This window comes from Pleurodeles waltl, chromosome 2_2, assembly GCF_031143425.1.
Source record: "Pleurodeles waltl isolate 20211129_DDA chromosome 2_2, aPleWal1.hap1.20221129, whole genome shotgun sequence".
Lineage (NCBI taxonomy): Eukaryota > Metazoa > Chordata > Amphibia > Caudata > Salamandridae > Pleurodeles > Pleurodeles waltl.
In genome coordinates this window covers 111,536,480-111,556,426 of record NC_090439.1, presented here as the reverse complement: position 1 = coordinate 111,556,426, position 19,947 = coordinate 111,536,480, and the positions used below count along the sequence as shown (strand labels likewise).

Here is a 19,947-nt window from a genome sequence, read left to right as displayed (position 1 = left end):
TTCACTGTGCACATCAATACACAAAGTAGTTTCCTTCAGTGGCAGGCACTACTATGGCAATATTTGCTTTTGTAGACGAAAAAATATTTTTGCTCTCAGCCTTAAAAAAAAAAAAAAAAAAAAAAAAAGAAATATTGGGGAGGTTCTGGAATGTCCTCCAACACTGCTGCCAGGTTGCTCGTTTGTCAGGTGGACACATTGCGTGCATAATAATAATTATAAAAATGTATAATAATAATAAAATATATGCCCTTTATGCATGGATATGCGGAATGGGTGGCCATTTTATATTGTTTTGTACTAAAGTTATGACAAAACAAGCATTGGCAAAGCCAAGGGGCTGGCAGTCAATGCCAGACATATTGGTTTTGCCAAAACGTGCTTCCCCCACCTTTTGTGTTGTGCTTGGCCCCCCTCGTCCTTCTCCTCGCCCTTATCTTTAACATTTAAGGCTTTTTCTTTCCTTTCTTGCTGATCAAAATAAGCGATCTTTGGGTCCTTGTGACACTCCTACCTGTCTGTCCTACCTCCCTTCACTTCTTCCTCACCACCTATATTTCATTAGCCACTGTTGCGGCTTCCACTCTTTCCCTAGGTTTTGCACACAAGCTGACTTAGAACCATGATTTTCTGACGCTGCTCTTCACTATACAGTGCAAGTCTTGATTATGTTACACTTTTTACATGCTTTGGGGTTGTGCCCCGATTGTCCCTTCCTTGCCTCAAGTGGTTTGAAAAACAACTTACCCTTTTGACAAAGTTACACATTTTCCTTGTTCACATTTCAAAACGTATAAGCTAGATTCCAATTCAAATAATCTTTATTTGATCCTAAAAGCAGACAAACAATACAATGATACATCTTAACAAACACAGTTCATTATTATTTAAAACCTTAAAAATAAAAATCCTTCACATGAAACTGAATAAAAGTAATATGGGGCTGACCGATCCAATCTCATATCTGTTCAGCTGACTGCCCTCCATATATTTTCTGCTGTGGATAGCCTGCTTCAGAAAACCACACACTCTAAAGCAGATATCATGGCTATTTAGCATCTGTAGGAAAACTAAGGCCTCTGGAACTTTTGAGTGGCTAACCTTCTTAATAAGGGTTTCAGGCAAAACTGAAAGAACCTGCGATAATAAAACCACAAAAAAAAAAAAAGCGACAAAGATTGTTCTGCTCTACCCTTACAAGGACAAGGTGGCAACAAGCCACCTCACAATTTATTCCCATCATTAAAACATTCTGAGCGCCTCAAAGTCCCTACCTTAAATCTGAAGAGCAGCGATCTCTCCCAGCTTGTTAGCTCTAGGGTAAGGTCGAGAGGCGTGACGACAACTGCTAGAATAGAATACAAATGGTGAATAGTCAGTTTACAAATGTTGTCCTGAACCCTCTGGAGAGCAATGTGCTCGCCAAACCTCAGCTGCACCACCCTTTTATTGGATTTAATAATTGAACCAGGGTTGCTGAACAAATTGGAGAGACCAATAATAGCCAGGGATTAACCTTTATATTTCAGCAAGGGAATGGTAGGCTCTTTGTCTATATTCATACGATCCGTTATTATTTCCCTCCTAAAATTTGCCTCTTTTGTTGCACCACATGCTCACCCAGAGCAAGAGTGGCACCAGTCTTATCTTGTCTGAGATATACTTAGAACAGAAGATGAAATTTGTGCTCATGGGCAAAAGGTTCAACAGCAGTCTACAAATTCTATTTTCTTCTATCTGTACAGCTGTAGAATGTTGGTACCCCTATACACCATATACAGCTGCAGGAATGCATTTCATTTTGTAAACTTAATAAAAGGAGAAGATGTGGACCTGCCTTCTTTGTAAACTAAATTTAAAAGGGAAGCCACTGATCTTCCGAGTTTCTGCTGGGCAATGTTTACCTGGACTTAATCCAAACCTAGGTAATGAAAATTCCCGACAGCGCTAAGTGAATTGTCACCGACTTCCAAAACGATACTGTTTTCCTGCCAGGCACAAAATTCATGATATGAGAGTTACCAAAATCTGTGTTCATATCTAAATCATATGGCACCCTGGCACCTGGGTTTTCATGGTGGCCATGCAGAAAGTTAACTAGGGCGACATCCAGTCCTAAATTAATTAACATCAGCCATAGCTTGCTTCTGTTCACACTATCAAAAGCGGTTGACAAGTCCATGAAAGCCAGTTACAGTGGGCAGCGCTTGACAACTGTATATTTACTTATTATGAGATGTACATTCAAGCACTGCTCTACTGTATCTAGCACTGGACGAAAGCCATACTGACAGGGGGATAGTATTTTATTCTCTGTAGCCCATTATTTGCAAGTGGGTAAAAATAACCCTCCCTAATATTTTAAACAGAGCTGTCAACCAAGGACATAGGCCTCTAGCATTTAAGTGATCCCCTATCTCCTTTTTTGAAAATTGGGACGATTATAGAGAGGGATCAAGATTTGGGAATCCTATCACACAGGTAGTTGTTAAATAAATTCATAAGCAGGGAACCCCATATGTTAGAAACACATCTAAATAAATTCATGGGGATCCCATCCAGGCCTGGTGCCTTGCTGCCAGCACTTGCAGCAATAACAGTCTCAACCTCTTGAACAGTAATATGCTAGTTTTAAACTTAATTTTCATTTTCATTTGTACATTGCTTACTTGTGCGCTTGAGGTAATGATCCTGTAACAGCAGAGTAGTCAAAAGGGTGATAGCTTAGATACAATTAAGTGTACAGATGCCCTAACCAATGGCGGCAAGTACAGTACAGAATAATGCAAAGTTCACAACCCTTTGAAATAAGACGTATTTCATAAGTTATTGTTAATTGAAAGATACTCAAGGTATCTGATGCCAATTTATAAAAATAGTACATTTTTATATATTTTTAGACACCAAAAGGAGGGTTTTGACAAAACAGAATTTACAAGGTATAGTAAATCACAGCTTGTTGCTTAACTGCAAGCAAGCATTTGCAAATTCAACATTTTTAAGAAAAACTTGGGTATGTATCAACATGGTTACTAATGGGTACGTTAGGCGACCAACTCAGTCAGGGAGCCAGTCAGTGGGACCGGCAAGATCGACAAAAGCAGTTACCTCATCAAGAGTTCCAGAGTCAGTGGCTCCTTGCCAGTGACTTCTATGGAGTGGCCTTGATGCAAGGGACACAGGATGCTGAAGACGCTCAATGATGCTGAGAATGCCATGCGGTTCACCAGGGTTGTCCTGGGGCGGCTTCTCAGTCCATGGTCTTGATGAGGCATTCCTGACTACAGGGGTCAAAGTCCTCAAAGTCCTTTGGAGTCTGGCAGAAGTTCAGTCACCCGATTAAGCAGTTTCAATGGTTGTCATTTTTTTGTGGTAACTTACATTCTGGGCAACCTAGCTGCACTCCAATGACACTCCCTGGTCCAGCAGACATGGGGGCAACTTCTGAGTGTCTGTCCGGGTCCCTTGGGCTATATGGGAGTGAGGAGCTTCTATCTGTGAATCTGGACTATCAACTCGCCACAGCAGGCTTCTTGAGCTGTTGTGTCCGTATGCTGCAAATAGGAAGTCAGCCAACTGACCTTTGAAGTCTCTTCCTTCGGCTGGGCTCAGGAGTTGACTTCTCGACAGGCAGGAAACAGGAGGCACAGTCCTTTACTTTGCTAGCCAACAGGTGCAGTCCATGTTGGTTTAGCCTCTCTTCGCCCAGTCTTGTTCTCCAGTCTGACATGATCTGAGTTCTGGTTGTTAGGAATGCCCTTTTTATGCCCAGAAAATGTCCTTTGGGGAGGTCGTGGTCACTAACCAACTGGCTACTAGGTTTCCCTGTCTCCGGGTGACTACTTTGCATGAAATATGTTGTCTAGCTATCTAAGAAGACTCCTTTCTGCTTACTCCCAGCATGGCAGAACCCCTCTCTAGATGAACAGAGCTCCATAGCCCTACCCAAATCTCGGTTTGACGATTTGCTTCCACTCTCTCTTGTGCCAGCCTGTCTGACTAAACAGTTGAGCAGCCCCTTTCCCAAGTGTTTGCTATTTGCCTTTCAAAGGCGGCTTTCCCTTCAAAGCTCACCTTTTGGGCCAACTCCCATGTGGCTTCCCGCCAGGGAGAGGTGGCATCTCTCCCCTCACCCAGGCTTCTATTTTGTCCTTTCCTGGGGGTTGTTTACATGTCTCACCAGGAGGGCAGAAAGCGGTCTCTGTTGCATACCCTGTTTGCAATCATAAACGGGCACAGGAGACTTTGGGCAGCAAAGTGGCAACTTACAAAAAGTTGCGTACAGTTGCATGTTAATTTCAGCTTGAGCATGAAGTCTGGATTAATGTAACTAGTTGTTTGTTACTCGCACTTCTAACTTTAGTTGTGCCAGTCAGGAGTTAGTAGGGCTGAAGTTTCGACCTGTAACTCTGCACTCACCAATGGGGCTACTAGCCTTATCCACATTAAAAAAAGACAACTGCGAGTTTTTACTGTTGGAGTATGTAAAAGTACATGTTCCACTTTCTAATACACAGCACCATGCCTAAGGGCTGGAAAGGTCTATGTTAGAGAGTGACTTGCATATAGATATTCAAAAAGGAGGATTGGGCTTTGTATTTGTCTTAAATGGTAAAGTTAACAGTTTGAAACTGCCTTTGGGTACCATATACTAGGGGCTTAAAAGTAATTCGCTTTGGGTAGATGCAAATCAAACATACACAATTTTAAGGTCAGGGCACAGGCACTGAGGTCTGGTTAGAAGGCCTGAGTGCCCTCAGTCGAAAATGTAGCAGCATCAGTCCAGAGCTTTGTGGGTGACCATACAAAAAGACATTTCCTTACACTTGCCCAGAGGATCATGTAATGTCTCAATTGGGGTCCTTTGGAGGATGGCCAAGTACTTTAAAATGATATCTGCAGAATTTTCAAGACAGGGTGGTGAATGATTGAGGAGTATTACTAAGCCCAATGAACGTATACTTTGGAGACTGAAAAGGGGCTCAAGAGAAGATTACACATTAAACAACAAACATCAGTAGGTGGTATAATTGGACGTCCTGGAAAGGGTGAGGAAGCTTGAGGAGACGGGAAGAGTTTGAACATAGACTCTCACAGTAATTCAGTAAACTCTAAGGCCCTCAGTTCTAGTGGCCTGGTTAATTTGTTTTATGTGCACTAACTGTGGTTACCACACATATTGCAATTATGGGTTTTGTGATCAATATCTCCAGGTCACACCTACCAAGATTTATCTGGGGCAGGCGGTGGAAAATCCTGATATTTACCAGAACATGTATTTTGGTGAAGTGAAGACCAACATCTGCATGTTATTCCTCAAAATGTCATAATAGGATGGTATTTATTGCACCCAGTAAATTCTGATTAGGCAGAGTCAAATTTTATCAGGTGCAATAAATATCACATTTACTGGGCTGATTCAAATGCGGACCTTAAATGACAAATATGTTTCTAAATTATTTGAAGCAGCTATGCTTATCAGTGAGTAAGGTTAATAAGTAATTTTATAGTTTTGTATAAAACCCACTGTTATTCATAAGGGTACATCTAGATGTACTGGAAGCAGAGGTAACAAGGGTAGGAATAGAGCTAACAATTGCAAAATGCAATTGAGAATGTAAGGAAGGGCTCCTTGACAGCTAGTTTTCAGTGCAGTCTTTATAGAAGATGATAGATGTTCAGTGAAGTCAGAGAATTTGGGACTCAATGGCAAATATTTGTAAGAGATCCACAGTAGTCCTTAAGTCATTACTCACAACCAAGGTACTACCTCAAGGTGACTCCAATTGATCAATTTCTTCTGTTAAAATCTTGGAGATGAGGTCCTTGCAAAAACCCTAACTGATCTGCTTCCTCGTGTGGTGATTAATATTAAGTACTCTGACCAATGTGGTTTAACCTCCAAAATATTAGGCCTGGGCGGAGTTCTACTCCACGGAATTCCGCAGAGTTGATTAAAAACTCAGTGGAATTCCGCAGAGGCAGAGATCCGTGAGCCTGGGAATCCTGAATGCACCCAATTTTGGAAGCGCTAAGCAGGGGATCGGACGCATTCAGGAGATGGCTGTATGCAATGAAAGCTGCAGTTTCAGGCCTCATGTGCACTGGCCTACCCTGTGTGCACTTAAAATGCTAGAAAATGATGCAAGACACCACTCCCCTCTGTGAACACAATGCTCGGGCCCAGTACCCATTGGTACAACTGTAGCATTCACATCTCTGAAGTTAAGTGATGGGAGCGAAATATTCAGAATGCACTTAATTGTTAACTGACCTCAATTAGTTGTGCTCCCAGTTGAGAAAAACAAATTTAAAACCTGGTCATTGGCCTTTGAAGGCAGAGAACTCATTAAAAAAAATTGCAATACCCTTAAGGAGGAGCAAAAACGTTTTTGAAACTTTATATTGAGTGTATTTCAAAGTTCAATAATTGATTAAACCAGTGGTTCCCAACCTTTTGACACCTGAGGTCTGCCACTGAATCACTGCTGGAAGTCAGGGTCCCCCAAGCAGTTTCTACGATTTAAATTTCAAACATTAAAACAGTAATCTGCAAAAAAACAAATACACAAACAAGTACAGACCAAACAAATATCCAAATTACTAAAGATATAAATATTGTATATTGAAAAAATATGCAAAATAACCCAAAACATTTTAATGACATTGACGCTTTAATGTTGAGTATTCAGGAATGCTGAATCCTTAGGTCAGATTATACATTTCACAAGCGATTTCGGTTTTTATTTTTTAGGTACATAAGATCTGAGAAAGCTTTTTCACATAAATGTCTGGTGGGGAAGTGAAGTAAAACCATAAGGGCCTCTCATCGCTCCATAGCCTCTCTGTCACATGTAATTCATTTGTTTTAAAGCATCTCTCATACCAGTGTAGGGTGTCAGAGCACTTTACAGGGGTCTACAAATTGTAGGGTTCACATGTCATCCACTCTGATAAGCATTTTCTAGGAGTGCTTGGTCAAGAGAAGCACAAACTCATGATTCAAAACATAACACAGTGGTTAGTGTCGGCTTTAATACTAGGAATATATATCCACGCTAGCACCATAAGGAAAATGAAAGACTGGGGAAAATAAACATAACTCTAATTTGTTCCATGCAATTTGCATGCAGTTCTTTGATGTCAGTTCATAGCTCACTGTGCTAGATTACGATTTTAACTTATGAACTGAACATTCACAAAAGAATCTGTGACAAAACCAGTAACCCACGGTTCTATGCACATAAACATACTGTTCTTTGCATTATACAAGTTCTTTGCAGCAGGCATATTAATCATCTGTGCTACCTCAAATGAGTCAAAACTGCCACTAGACAAAACATCCACCTCTCTCCAGCAGTTACATTAATCACCAGAGTTATCTTGACACTTTTATTTTTGCTGGAAAGCTGCTGGATCTACAAGGAGCTTTGCAGTGCTTTTAAAACTGCTGCACAAAGAAAGTAATACCTTTAAATTCAGGCATGTATTTCTTTCGGAGGCCCCAACTAGAGAAGTGCCTTCCTGTCGACCAGGCCAGCCTACTCTCTGGGAATGAATCTCGGACCCCTGGGTGGGGGGGGGGCTGCGGACCACAGGTTGGGAACTGCTGGATGAAAGTGCTGACCAAAATCCCTATGATCTTGAGTTAAGAGGTGTGTTCTGTAGTATAGCTCTCTCAGGAATATTTTTTACGTTTTTTTCAGAGCATGTTTGAAGATATAATTTTTCCTGCCCATTTCAGGTGAGGCTCACCCTGATTAATCCATAGCACTTAATATTTGAACTACCAGTTCACCCTTCCGTTGTAGCATAGTGGTTTGTGTTATTGGCTGTAATCGCTCTTTATGGTCCCTTCTCAATAGTCATTGGGGACTCAAAATTGTTAGGGTTATAAAAGAAACAGGGTCAAAAGTAAACCTTGTAAACTAAGTGCCAGAGGAACTACACTAATGGGTAAGTAAATTGTTCCACACAAGCTGACCGTATGCATCAGGATAGTCTGAATGGTAACCGACATACTCCAAGTGAGTGTCTCAGAGCCGCAGGTGTAAACAAGTTACTTTTTGTAAGCAAAAGTAGAAATCCACTTTGTGTTACCTGAGAGTGCAAACTGTGTGTGCGGGTGGTCAGAGAAGTTGTATTTTTCTTCCACTTATTTTTAAAGACTCGAAATGCAATAAAGGTAGAGAAACATCTTCATTTTGGTGATGATTTTTGTTAGTGCACAAAAACTATAAAATACATTTTTACCGAGGCCTGTTTTATTTCACTAAGAATGAACAGAATAAAGGAGTTATTGGTGGATGGTACTGCTCCCCTGCCTCATGTGACCCAGTTGGATATTCGGGACAACGAGCTCAGTGAGCTGGATACGACGGCCATGGACAGTCTTGAAGTGCTCCACTGTGAGAGGAACAGACTCGCTGCTCTGAAGATTAGCGGATGTTCGCTGAAAGCTCTTTATGCCTCTTCCAACGGTAAGCTCTTGTCCCGTGTGAACCATACCTTACTGAAATAGAGTGCTGAAAATAAAAAAACTGAAATGTGTAGAAGTACTGCAGACCTGAAGATGGAAAGTGAGATACAAAATAGCTTTTAGCAATCTTCATACACACAGTTTTTAGAAATTCAGTTTGTTTTAAATGAGGAAAGGCACGGCTGACAGAACCTAATATATCAAAATGAAAAATCCAGATTTCGATGTCAGTGGTATTAGTTCTATGTGGAATCACTGCCGTTTTTCGTAGTACATTTCCTTTTGTAATGCCGAAAATTTTTTGCTTGCTGTTAGCTCCGTTTTCTGCTAAGGAATGAGTAGTGAATTGAGGTAGTTGTGAATAGTCTGTAGTGATCTTTTACTCTGACAACAACGGTTTTCCCTCAGCCAAATATTGTGTTGGTTTCTTAGCTTATATTGCACCAGGTCTATTGGTGCCTCCTGATTAATGAAGCTGGGCAAATCCCGAGATAAAGATGGCCTGCTGCTGGAATTAGGGTGTTTTCCCTGTCTGGCGTTGCTAGCAGATGTGCTGGAAATTACTATCCTGCTTTAAATAACCTTATTACACTACTTTAAACCTATTGCCACAAAAGCTGACCATACACTTAATTTACCTGCCTTGTCGAGGTACATTTCATCAATCGAAGTGCATTTGGGACATAAAATGCATTTGGAAATCTCAGGAACTTTATAAGGTGCAGAGATATCTTATTTTTGAGGCTGTCGGAAGATTATAATCACTAACTTTAGTGTAGAACTGCCAGCTTTTTATGTAAGCATGGGTTCTTAGTGGATCTTCTACTCTCAAAGGCCACTTTCAGAATTTTTCAACCAGGAGATGACAAACCTTTTTTGCAATCCCCTGCATACATATACAGACCCAGTTCTTCTTTCTGTCAAGCCAGGCATCTTTGCATTTTTGGTTGGGTGTGTATTACACATTTCCCAAGATACTGTTGGAGGTTATAATTTGTTTGGTAGCCTTTTGAAGTTTGACCCTTTTTTATGGGAGATAGGATTGTATAAACAGATAAACCTTCTGTTTCATAGGAATCTCCAGAAACTTTTGTTTGATGGCATGTGCGGCTGTAGTTACACATGCTTTGCGTACTTCTGCCATCTAGTGGTGGGTCCAGAAGGTTGCAAGTTTTTTTGGTTTGAAAAGTCTTTTGAGTCAGGGGGTAGTGATTCCGCCTCTTGCTGGCAATGCACATGGTCCTTGTCTCCATTTTCAGATTTTCTTCCGCTGTCGAGTCCCTTTTTCTCTTGGAGCTCTGGTTCCAGACCTTATTAGGCCTCTTCCGTTCGGTAAGACCTCTCCAAACACATCAGTATTGTTTTCAAACACGCTTCTCTATCACTTAGCGAACCCGGGACAGAAGAAATCTTTATTAATTGAAATTCTTTTGATTGGGGCCCTTAGGGCTGTGCCCTTTGGGTGGCCGTTTTCTCCATCCCACACCTCTGAGAATGAAATCCTGATGGAACGGACGCCTTTTTGTTTCTGTCCGAAGTGTCACTCCAAATTCCCTCGGACTGATAGTATCAGGTCTGTAACCTCTGCCTGTCGCCATGACATAAAGAAGAAGAATGCGAGGCCTGCCAGTCTTTCCGGTCTAAAAAGACTTTGCAAGATAGAAGAGCCTGTTGCGAGAAATGCAAAGGCAAGAAGTTGAGGAGCTTTGGTATTCAAGACAATATGCCGGACACTGAACGACATCAGGAACTTCAGGAAGCTTCAGCTACTGAAGAGTAGGCGTTTTACATTCAAGATTCAGACTCTGAAGCTGAAATGACTCTTGAGATGCAGGAAATCCCTCCAGGTCAACAAACAGTGAGTAAAAACTCCCTGCTCTCACCAAAAAACGTGCAAGTGTGGAAGCAAAGGTGGTCAAGCCACCACTGCCCTTGGGCCATGGCAGGCATTGAAAAACCTTTTCAGATTCCCGCCCTCGGGCTCGGCACCAAAACCCAAACCAAAAACATCCTCTTACACAACGAGCCAAATGCTGTCGGTATCGAAAGCTTCCGCTTTCCACTGGGCACCTATTGTTTCGGCACCTAAAAGACTGCTTGCCTCTGCTCCGTCAACTTCGGCACCCTTAAACTCTGCATTAATAAAACTCGAATTGAAAGCTGTTTCTAAGACAAAAACACCACCTGACTCAGATCTTCAAAGGATGAAGCAACAGCACCAAGCAGTCACAACTCCACATCCAGCCTCAAACAGGGGAAGTTTTGGTTAAGACTGTTGTTACCTCTCCTTCCAAACGACAGCTTACTTTTGAGGAGGTCTTAGAAACGTGTACTCCTCTCTTAAAGCAGAGGAGAATGCGTCCGCCTCCACCTACATCACCACCACCAGTCACTCTTTCCCCACCACAACTCCTTCTCCTCCACATTCCGATGTTGACCCTTTTGATATCTCTTTGCAGGGCTCACCTTGGTCCTTTCACAACACTCATGGCACAGGGGATGACAGGGCACCCTTTCAGTGTGACACAGACCCTTGGTCTCAATATGACGTGGAGACACACACGGACACTGACATGGAGGTCAACCCAGCTAGACCATTCCCCACCTAATGATACCATTTCTTTTCAAGAACTTATTGGGAGGGCACCCACATACCATTAGGTACCCATCCATAATGATCCCATTGAGAATGATTTTCTTTTTGAGACACTTACCTTCGCACATAAATTGCTTCAATACCTACCCATGCTTAAAGGCATGTTAAGGCATGCAGAGGATACTTTCCAAGACCTGGCTAGGGCTCATATTATTACTCCAAGAATGGAGAAAAAATATAGGCCTCTCCATCAGATCCATTGTACATCAAGGGTCAGATACCAGCAGACTCTTTAGTTGTAGCAAATACTAGAGAAAGAGTCAATCCTCAAGCTGCTCATAATGCCCCATCTCCTGATAAAGGAAGTAAGCTCATTAATGCTTCAGGCGAACATGTTGCTGCTCAAGCAGCAACTCTCTGGCATATTGCCAATACACAAGGCCTCCTTGCCAGATATGATCGTGCCGACTGGGATGAGATTGAGCAGCTGCTCCAATACCTCCCAAAGGAGCACAGGAAAAGAGGTTTGGAAATTGTTAACGAATGGCAACAAACTTCCAACAGTTCTATACTATTTTCTTCAGACTTGAATGATACAGCAGCGGACGGCATTAACACCAGGGTTCTCTTATGCCGTAATGTGTGGCTACGCATTTCCGGCTTCAAACAGGAATTGCAACAGACAATCTTGAATGTACCATTCGACAAGGATGATCTTTTCGGCCCACAAGTAGATCAAGTGCTAGAAAAGATGAAAGATGAAGAAGGACAATGAGGTGGCAAAATTCATGGGGGCATTCCAACTCCCTGCCTCTTGTGGTGCTTTTCGTAGGCCCCAATATAAAACAGACTCTAAACCCTCTCCAGCAGACACTTCACTGTCATACAGTAAAGCATAACCACACACACATCCTCACACAGAGGATTTTACAAGGGCTGTTATAGGGGTAACAACTACAGAGGTAGAGGTAAAACACCCTCTCCTCATGCCTCTGTCACTGCCTCTAACAGTGACTCACTCCAGCTTTCTCCGATTACCAAACACCTGTAGGAGGGTGCCTTAAGTTCTTTCTTCAAAATTGGAAAACAATTACAACAAATCAATGTGTGTTAGAAATTGGAAACAAATCATGGTTATTGTCTGTTGCTCAGTTCCATACCTCCAAGCATCCCACCCCACCATCACAAACTTTCACAGGATCATTCTCCTAAAACAAGAAGTACAGTCTTTACTAGCAAAGGGAGCTAAAAAAAAAAAGTTCTTATACATCTTCAAGGAACAGGTGTGTATTCTCTTTACTTTCTCATACCCAACAAATATGGTTCATTAAGACCCATCCTAGATCTCAGACCGCTAACACATTACATTATATCAGAATATTTTAATATGCTCACGCTCCAAGATGTGCTACCTTTGCTACAACAGGGCAACTTTCTATCAGCACTATATCTAAAAGATGCATATTTCCACATTCTTATTCACCCAGCACATCACAAATATCTCAGATTTGACATAGAAGGGCAATATTACGAGTTCAAGGTACTCCCATCCGGGATCACCACAGCACAAGGAGTGTTCACAAAATGCCTAGCGGTGGTAGCAAGTCACCTGCATAGTCAGAAAATTCATGTTGTGCCCCCCCCCCCACCTAGATGACTGGCTCATCAAAACCAGCTCTCTCAAACAATCCCTCAGTCACATTCAAGCCACAATAGACTTGCTTCACCAATTAGGTTTCACTATGTTTCCAAAAGTCACATCTGAACCCACTTCAGATACAGCCATATCTTGTGGCCATATTGAACACCCAGGAATAGCCTACCCAAATGCAGCGAGAATACATAATTTTCAGACACAGCTCTCTCACTTTCACACCCTGTTAACAGATCACAGTGAAGTCAGTCATGAAACTTCTAGAAATGATGGCTTCTTGCATTGTAATCATTCCACTTTTATGTCTTCAGACATGCCTGTTGTAGGAATTTTTGTCATGCCAATGGTTTAAAGCTCAGGATCACTTGCAGGGTCTAGTATTGGTAGACAACTGCACCTTTTGCTTGGTGGCACAAAACCTTCTTGTGAAAGGGTGGTCATCTCTGGGCCCTGTTCCACAAGTCAGACAACGGACGCTTCCCAGACGGGATGGGAGTCTCATCTCCAAAACCTCACAGTCCAAGTTCTTGGGGACCACACTCAGGATTTTACACATCAGCTATCTAGAGCTGCTAGCTGTTCGCCTAGCACTCAAAGCCTTTGTGATGCACATCATCAACAAAGTTGTCCTTATTTGCACAGACATGACAACTCTGTTTTATCTGCTGAAATTGGGGGGGGGGGGGAGGGGAGAGGTGCGCCACACAGTCACTACAGTTCTCTCGCCTTGCATAGACAATTTGGCATTTGCCAATTTGTCAACATTTACCTGTTAGCAGAACATCTCCCAGGAACACACAACTTCGCCGACTGCCTCAGCAGGATCCTGCAACAAGTCCACGATTGAGAACTCCACTCCTGAGTCCTTCTATCACACTTACAAAAGTGATGATTTCCACATATAGACCTGTTTCCAACAAAGGAAAACGCAAAATGCCCAAACTTCACCTACAGGTTTCCACACTCTAAGTGCAATGCCCTATGGATGAACTGATCAGGCATATTTGCTTATGCTTTTCCATCTCTCCCTCTCCTTCTGTATGTGGTTCGGAAACTCAAATTTCTCTCACACTAATTCTAGTGGTCCTCACATGGGCAAGTGAACCATGGTTCACCACTCTGTTGGACCTATCAGTAGTGCCACACAAGAATCTTCCCCTCGACCCTGACCTTCTCACTCAGAACCACGGTCAGATCAGACACCCAAATCCCAAGTGGTGGAATCTTGCAAATTTGTTCCTGAAGTCATAGAATGTGAGTATCAAGAATGTATGGACATTCTTAAAGAAGCACTTAGGTCAACCACTAGAGCAAAGTTGAATTCTTTGTTCACTATTGCATTTCTAAAAACTGTGACCCTTTCCAAGTGTAGGTACAAAATATTAGTTTGTATCTTCTCCATTTGCAAAAAGCAAACCTGGCATATACTTCTATAAGGCTACATTTAGCAGTAGTGGCTGCTAATCTTCAGGTCAGATAACATTCTTCTCTTTTTAAAATCCCTGTCTTGAAGGCTTTTATGGAAGGACTTAAAAAAGTAAGACCACCAAGATTATCTCCAGTCCGTTCTTGAAACCTTAATGTGGTACTCACTAGACTTATGGGACCACCATTTGAACCAGTACATTCATGCCCTTTGCAATTTCTTTCGTGGGTGGGTGCATTTTTAATTAGTCACTTTACTGAGACACTTAAGTGAGCTCCAGGCATTAATGTTACAAACCTGTTTTTTCCAGATACATAAAGTTAAGTGGTTCTTCCCATCAACCCAAACGTTCTCCCAAAAGCAGGATCCCAATTCCATATCAGCTAAACTGAGTTGCCGTTTTTCCCCACAACTTGATGTGGTTTCTGAAAGAGCCCTCCACATGTTAGACATGAAAAGAATGCTTTTGTTCTATAAATATTTGGGAACAAAAAACAACTTGGTTGCCTTTTCTCCACCACATAACGGGAACCCTATCACTAAAGCCAGCATAGCAAGATGGATAGCTAAATGTGTCCAAACTTGTTATATAAAAGTCAAGAAGCCGGTACCTATTACCTCTAGAACACATTCAACCTGCACGAAAGGTGCATCTATGGTATTTCTAGGTAGTATACCTACAGCTGACAATGGTAAGGCAGTTACATGGTCAATACCATATATTTTCACTAAACACTATTGTGTGGATGTTTTAGCATGACAGCAAGCCAATGTAGGTCAGGCAATGCTACATACTGTTTTTCAAAGTACTGTAAAGTTAGCCACTGCTTTTGGGAGGCACTGATTAACAGTCTATGCAGAGCATGTGTATCTACATCCACAGATACCATCAAGCAGAAAATGTTACTTACCCAGTAAGCATCTGTTTGTGGCATGTAGTGCTGTAGATTCACATGCCCTCACCCCCGCTTCCCCAGACACCTGTGGCCGTTAGTTCCCTAATAAACATTCAAACGCATGGTCATTTCACTTGGTTATCTTTACACTACGCTCCATTCACAACCACCTGTGGGAAAACAATCTGAAAATGGAGTCAAGGACCATGCGCATTGCCCCACGAGGAGTCCTTCTACCTTGTGACTCAAAAGATGTTCATACATAAACAACCGCAGCCTTCCAGACCTAACTAGATGTCAGAAGTATTTAGAGCATGTGAATCTACAGCACTACATGCCACAAACAGATGTTTACTGGGTAAGTAACATTTTTGTAATTTTTTTTTTAATGTGTACTTACTGTCCCATATGTCCATCACATATGTCTCAGGCAATTTTCCGCCTTTTGATGCAAAAATGTAAATGATGTTTGGAAAGATTTATATTTGCTTGCAAGCCCCTCTACATTGAGTGTATAGGACATGCTGCCTTATTTGGGAGTAAAGTTACTACTGCACGGGCCAGTTCAGACTACCACTTTCAGACAAGCCTCCCCTCAGCTTACATGTGATGGAAGAGGACAAACATCAAACTTGTCATTTATAAAATAACGATCTGCTCTGCACTTTAACAGGACACCATTGTTTTGCTACTGGTGATAATTGTTTTTTTTTTCTTTGCGAGGCTGAACATTTTTTAGTCTAATATTGAGCCTTCTGATAGTCATACAAGAAAACTCTCAAGATTCCTTTCTTGATATTTAGTATGCGTGATAGACATAGTATAGACAAGTCCTAAGGGCCTGGTATCTTAGGTATGTGCACAGACCGGTTCGGTTCTACCTAGAACGTGAGACAGAGTCTGTGGGTGAGGATGGGTTGATTGTCTGGTTTAAAGCTGCTTTTGCAATCTACTCTTTAAAGATGGCTTTGAGTTAACAAATGGATTGTTGTTTAAATGAACCTGTTTTCTTGTTTGCTATAACTACACTGTCTTTAGGGTAGTGTTTTCAGCTATATATATTGTGTTTTATTTTGTCTAATTGGGTAAAAATAGAGAAAAAAAATGTGAATATTACCTTGTGCACATGATTTATCTTCATTTATTTTATTGGTAAAACGTATATTTTAGTACTGAGATATTTTTATCTTCGATGAATTTAGAGAAAATACATATGGTGAAGAATTGGGGATTACAAGTAATTTTTCCTTGTCCCTATTAATTCTCATAGTCCTGTTATGTTCCCTACAAACAACATCTTCAACAGTTTGGTGAGGCATGTACATTTGTGGGCGATGTACAAGATGTTTGGCACTAAACTGAGACACAAGCAGGCAGACATTCGCCTTCACTCACATTCTCGTATTCTATCACTTTCTCACTCATTCACTGAGTGACACACATATGCACAGTCTCTTAAAGCCCCAGATATTAGTCCCCAACTTCCCATTGACCTCCCACGCCGGGGAGATAATTGATGGCACCTCTGCAGCTAGCAGTGAGCTTCTTCCCTACTCCACCCTGCATCATCCTTAGGTGCAGGTAACAATATGTGTGACCAGTGGTGGGAGAAGGAGGTGCTATACGTCAGCAGGGTTCAGGAGGCAGAGTTTGACTGCTGACACACGGCATCCTGAGCCCTGCTGAGACAGCACATTAGCAAGGAGGAAACTGGGGTTGTTGAATAGAGGATGGGCATGCCTGGTAAGGCTGTTCAGTAGACGGCCGAGATGAGGACAGGCTTGGCCATAGTGGTGTGACCTCATCAGCAAGTTGCAAAAAGTATGCCATGTGTGTTTGGAATTATGCTGCCTAAGGAAGTCCATCAGCCATGCCAGTTTGAATATGTTTAAAATGCCTGTGGACCATCGCCCATGGGAGGAACCGAAAGAGTCCTGGTGCCTAAAAATAACCGCATTGCAGCCCACCTGCACAGATTAAATACTCCCTTCAAAGGTTGGCCTTTGAATGTGCAAACTGCCCGGGTGCAAGAGGTGCTGGTGTTTGTGTGTTTTTTTTTGTTTTGCTTGCTCACCGTTTTTGGTTTGTCCTCACCAGAATACAGTACTTAAGATCATGGAAGGCGAAGGTTAATAGCTGTACTGTATACGTTCTAAGTTTGTTCTTTGTTTAGATCATAATCAGTGCTTTATGAGGGAAAAACACAAGTGCAGCTACTCCTGTGTGTCCTATGGACTAGGGAGGGGCTAAAAGGTGGAGGTGAGGGGCGGGGCTATGGCGTACACATTTATTGGGATCGAGATTTTCCTGATCTGAAAGTGTGCGTGATAGATACATTTCTCTAGAATATTATTTTTGTCCCTACATGTACAGAAGAGTACATTTAATATTATCTTCAAATTTTTGTTATATGAAAGACGTGCATTTATATTTTTTTAATTATGCACAGTAATAGACAGTGGATAACTTTGAGAGAAACATTGAAAATTAAACACAGTGATCTCATTCTTTTTAACAGGAGTCCCCATCTATTTAACATGAATAATTTTTACATGTTCAGTTGTAATAGAACTATACCATCTATAGGCAGGGTACTCATCCCTATTACCTGTATAGTGTCCAGTGGCCCCTTCTCAGTTGCAGTCATCAGCAAGAATGCCCAGGGCCTGTTGTGGTATTAAGATGAAAGGTAAATACATACTTACGAAAACACCGCCAACACATCCTTGATAAAGTACCCCAATAGATGTATTTGTAAAGAAACACTGGATTACTGTAAAGAGGCTCAGGTTTTAGCCTTTCAGCTTATGTTAAACAACAAATGGACACTTTTAAACAGATACCCGCTGAGTACTTGTGTTTAAAAAAAAAAAAAAAAAGAGCAGTGACCTCGGATGTTTCTACAAACAAGACTTTGTAACTACTTTAACCCATTTTAGCAACCTTATAACATTGGAATCACAAACCATTGTGAAAGAAAACAATAAGAATCTAAACCTCTGCCTTTTAGTTTGCGTGCAGTTATCTGATGCGAGTTAATAGCTTACTTTTGGCAGATTGTGCTTCATTTGAAAGATTGTAATTTATAAACTGCAAGAGGATCGATGTGACAAAAGCAAAACATTACATACAAATCTATGATCTACATGTTAACCATTGTGCTTTGCAGATGACATATTAATCTAATATTCTACATTATTATTAGTTAAAACTGAGTAGACAAAAAAGATCTCTCCAGCAAAATCATGAACCACCAGCTATGTTATTGTTAACATCATCGCTTGAAAATTGTTGACATACCGGGATCTCTGCAGCAGATATTCTAACCTAGTTAGATATTTTAAATGCAATCTGTTTCTGACAAATTAAGTATGCCAAAACAAAGTTACTGTCATGTTTGTCTTTATTTCCATTTTTTTGTGTGTCTGCGTCTAAAAAATTAATATATTAATTGTCTGACAATACTGTGCTTTTCTTGACCCCACCCCTTTCTGCTGCCAACACCTTGACCCCAGTTTATGGGATTCCAGAATAATTGTTTTTCATTTCCAACACTGGTTTAGCTGCACAGCACAACAGAAGTGGTTACCCTATGGTATGACAAAATGCATTTGGTTGGCGCAAGCTATTTCCCTTAATATTTTTGGAAATGTTTATCTGTGTTTACACCCACTGTCTCACTGTCACCTAGCATACATCATCAAGATGCTTCTAGCTGGCACACGTTTGCCTCAAAGCTCTTTCCTGCACTAAAGTCGGATCCCTTCTTCCACAGTCACCCCTTTGCCCAAGGGAGAATGGCCTCTTCATACTAGTGTGGCCACACCACAGAGAAAGAGAGAGCTGCTCTAAGAAGAGCTGCACAGGGGAGATCATGGTGCACTCTGCATACATGATGTCTTGACTTAATCGTCCAGCAAGCCCCCAAGATGTGGCAGTCAGCAAATCCAGCATCACACACTAACAATCTGATTGACCTCACAGGGAGTGATTGGATCCTGTGCTACCAATCACAGTTTGACTCTGTCCCTTCCAAACTCCTATGCAGCTCCACAGTAAAACAAATGAGCCAACAGCACAGTACAATGCTAGATAGGAGCTCGATTGTCAGAGTGCTGCATGAAGATATGCTTCTGAAAGACTTTTCTGCTAAACATAGCCATTTCACTCAACTTGATTTGCTGCCTCAAGAGTACTGATACTCTCCTTGACCAAGGAAAAGTTCCAATACTCTGGGACAGAAAATTCAGAAGTGTTGGTCCTCAGTACCGGTGAGCACCGGCCCATTTAAAGCACTGATCATAATGCAGTCTTGCACTGTCCCTAGGTCTGTGTACCTAGCGGAAATACTTTTGTTGACACGTCAGTAAATTTATAATTTGTGCGGCTGCTGTTGAGGCTGCTTCTGTGCATGACTTCTGTTATTGTGGTGCCCAAAAATGTTTATAAAACTCTATAAAAAATCTATTTTAAAATGCTATATTGAGCTCTTAACAGCACCTTGATGATTTTGAGTGATATATTCCACTTCATTCAAATTGGTCATGTTTGTAAAGTCATTATTAGACCTTCTGTGTAAGCTGTGCCTTTGTTACTGGTTGTGAAGGAGATAGTAACATGTAAGATTGTTCATACACAACGGCTAATAAAAGCTGAAGTTTACAACGTTAAATACAGCAAATAATTTTAATATGAATGTCGGATAACCTATTGTTCAGTGTAATAAAATTAAACACCCTTCATAACTACGCAAATCAAAAATAAGCTATTCCCATAACCTCTTTGAATGACTGCTGGGCAAATAGGTGTAAATCATGTGTGTCGTTCTAATATGTGCTTGCTGGAATAAAAACTTGGGATATTTCTTTCTTAAATCCAAAGCTTATGATCAAAGTA

The 19,947-nt window shown here is 41.4% G+C and overlaps 1 protein-coding gene across 4 annotated transcripts in view; it reads left to right on the top strand.

Moving 5' to 3' along the window:
• The window catches only part of PHLPP1 (PH domain and leucine rich repeat protein phosphatase 1), a 604,801-nt gene that overhangs the window by 381,798 nt on the left and 203,056 nt on the right, over nt 1-19,947 (top strand). For all 4 annotated transcript variants that reach the window (XM_069219488.1, XM_069219487.1, XM_069219486.1 and 1 more), the window contains exon 7: nt 8,278-8,480. In XM_069219488.1, the coding sequence (XP_069075589.1) occupies nt 8,278-8,480 (203 nt within the window). The remainder of the gene's footprint in view (nt 1-8,277; nt 8,481-19,947) is intronic.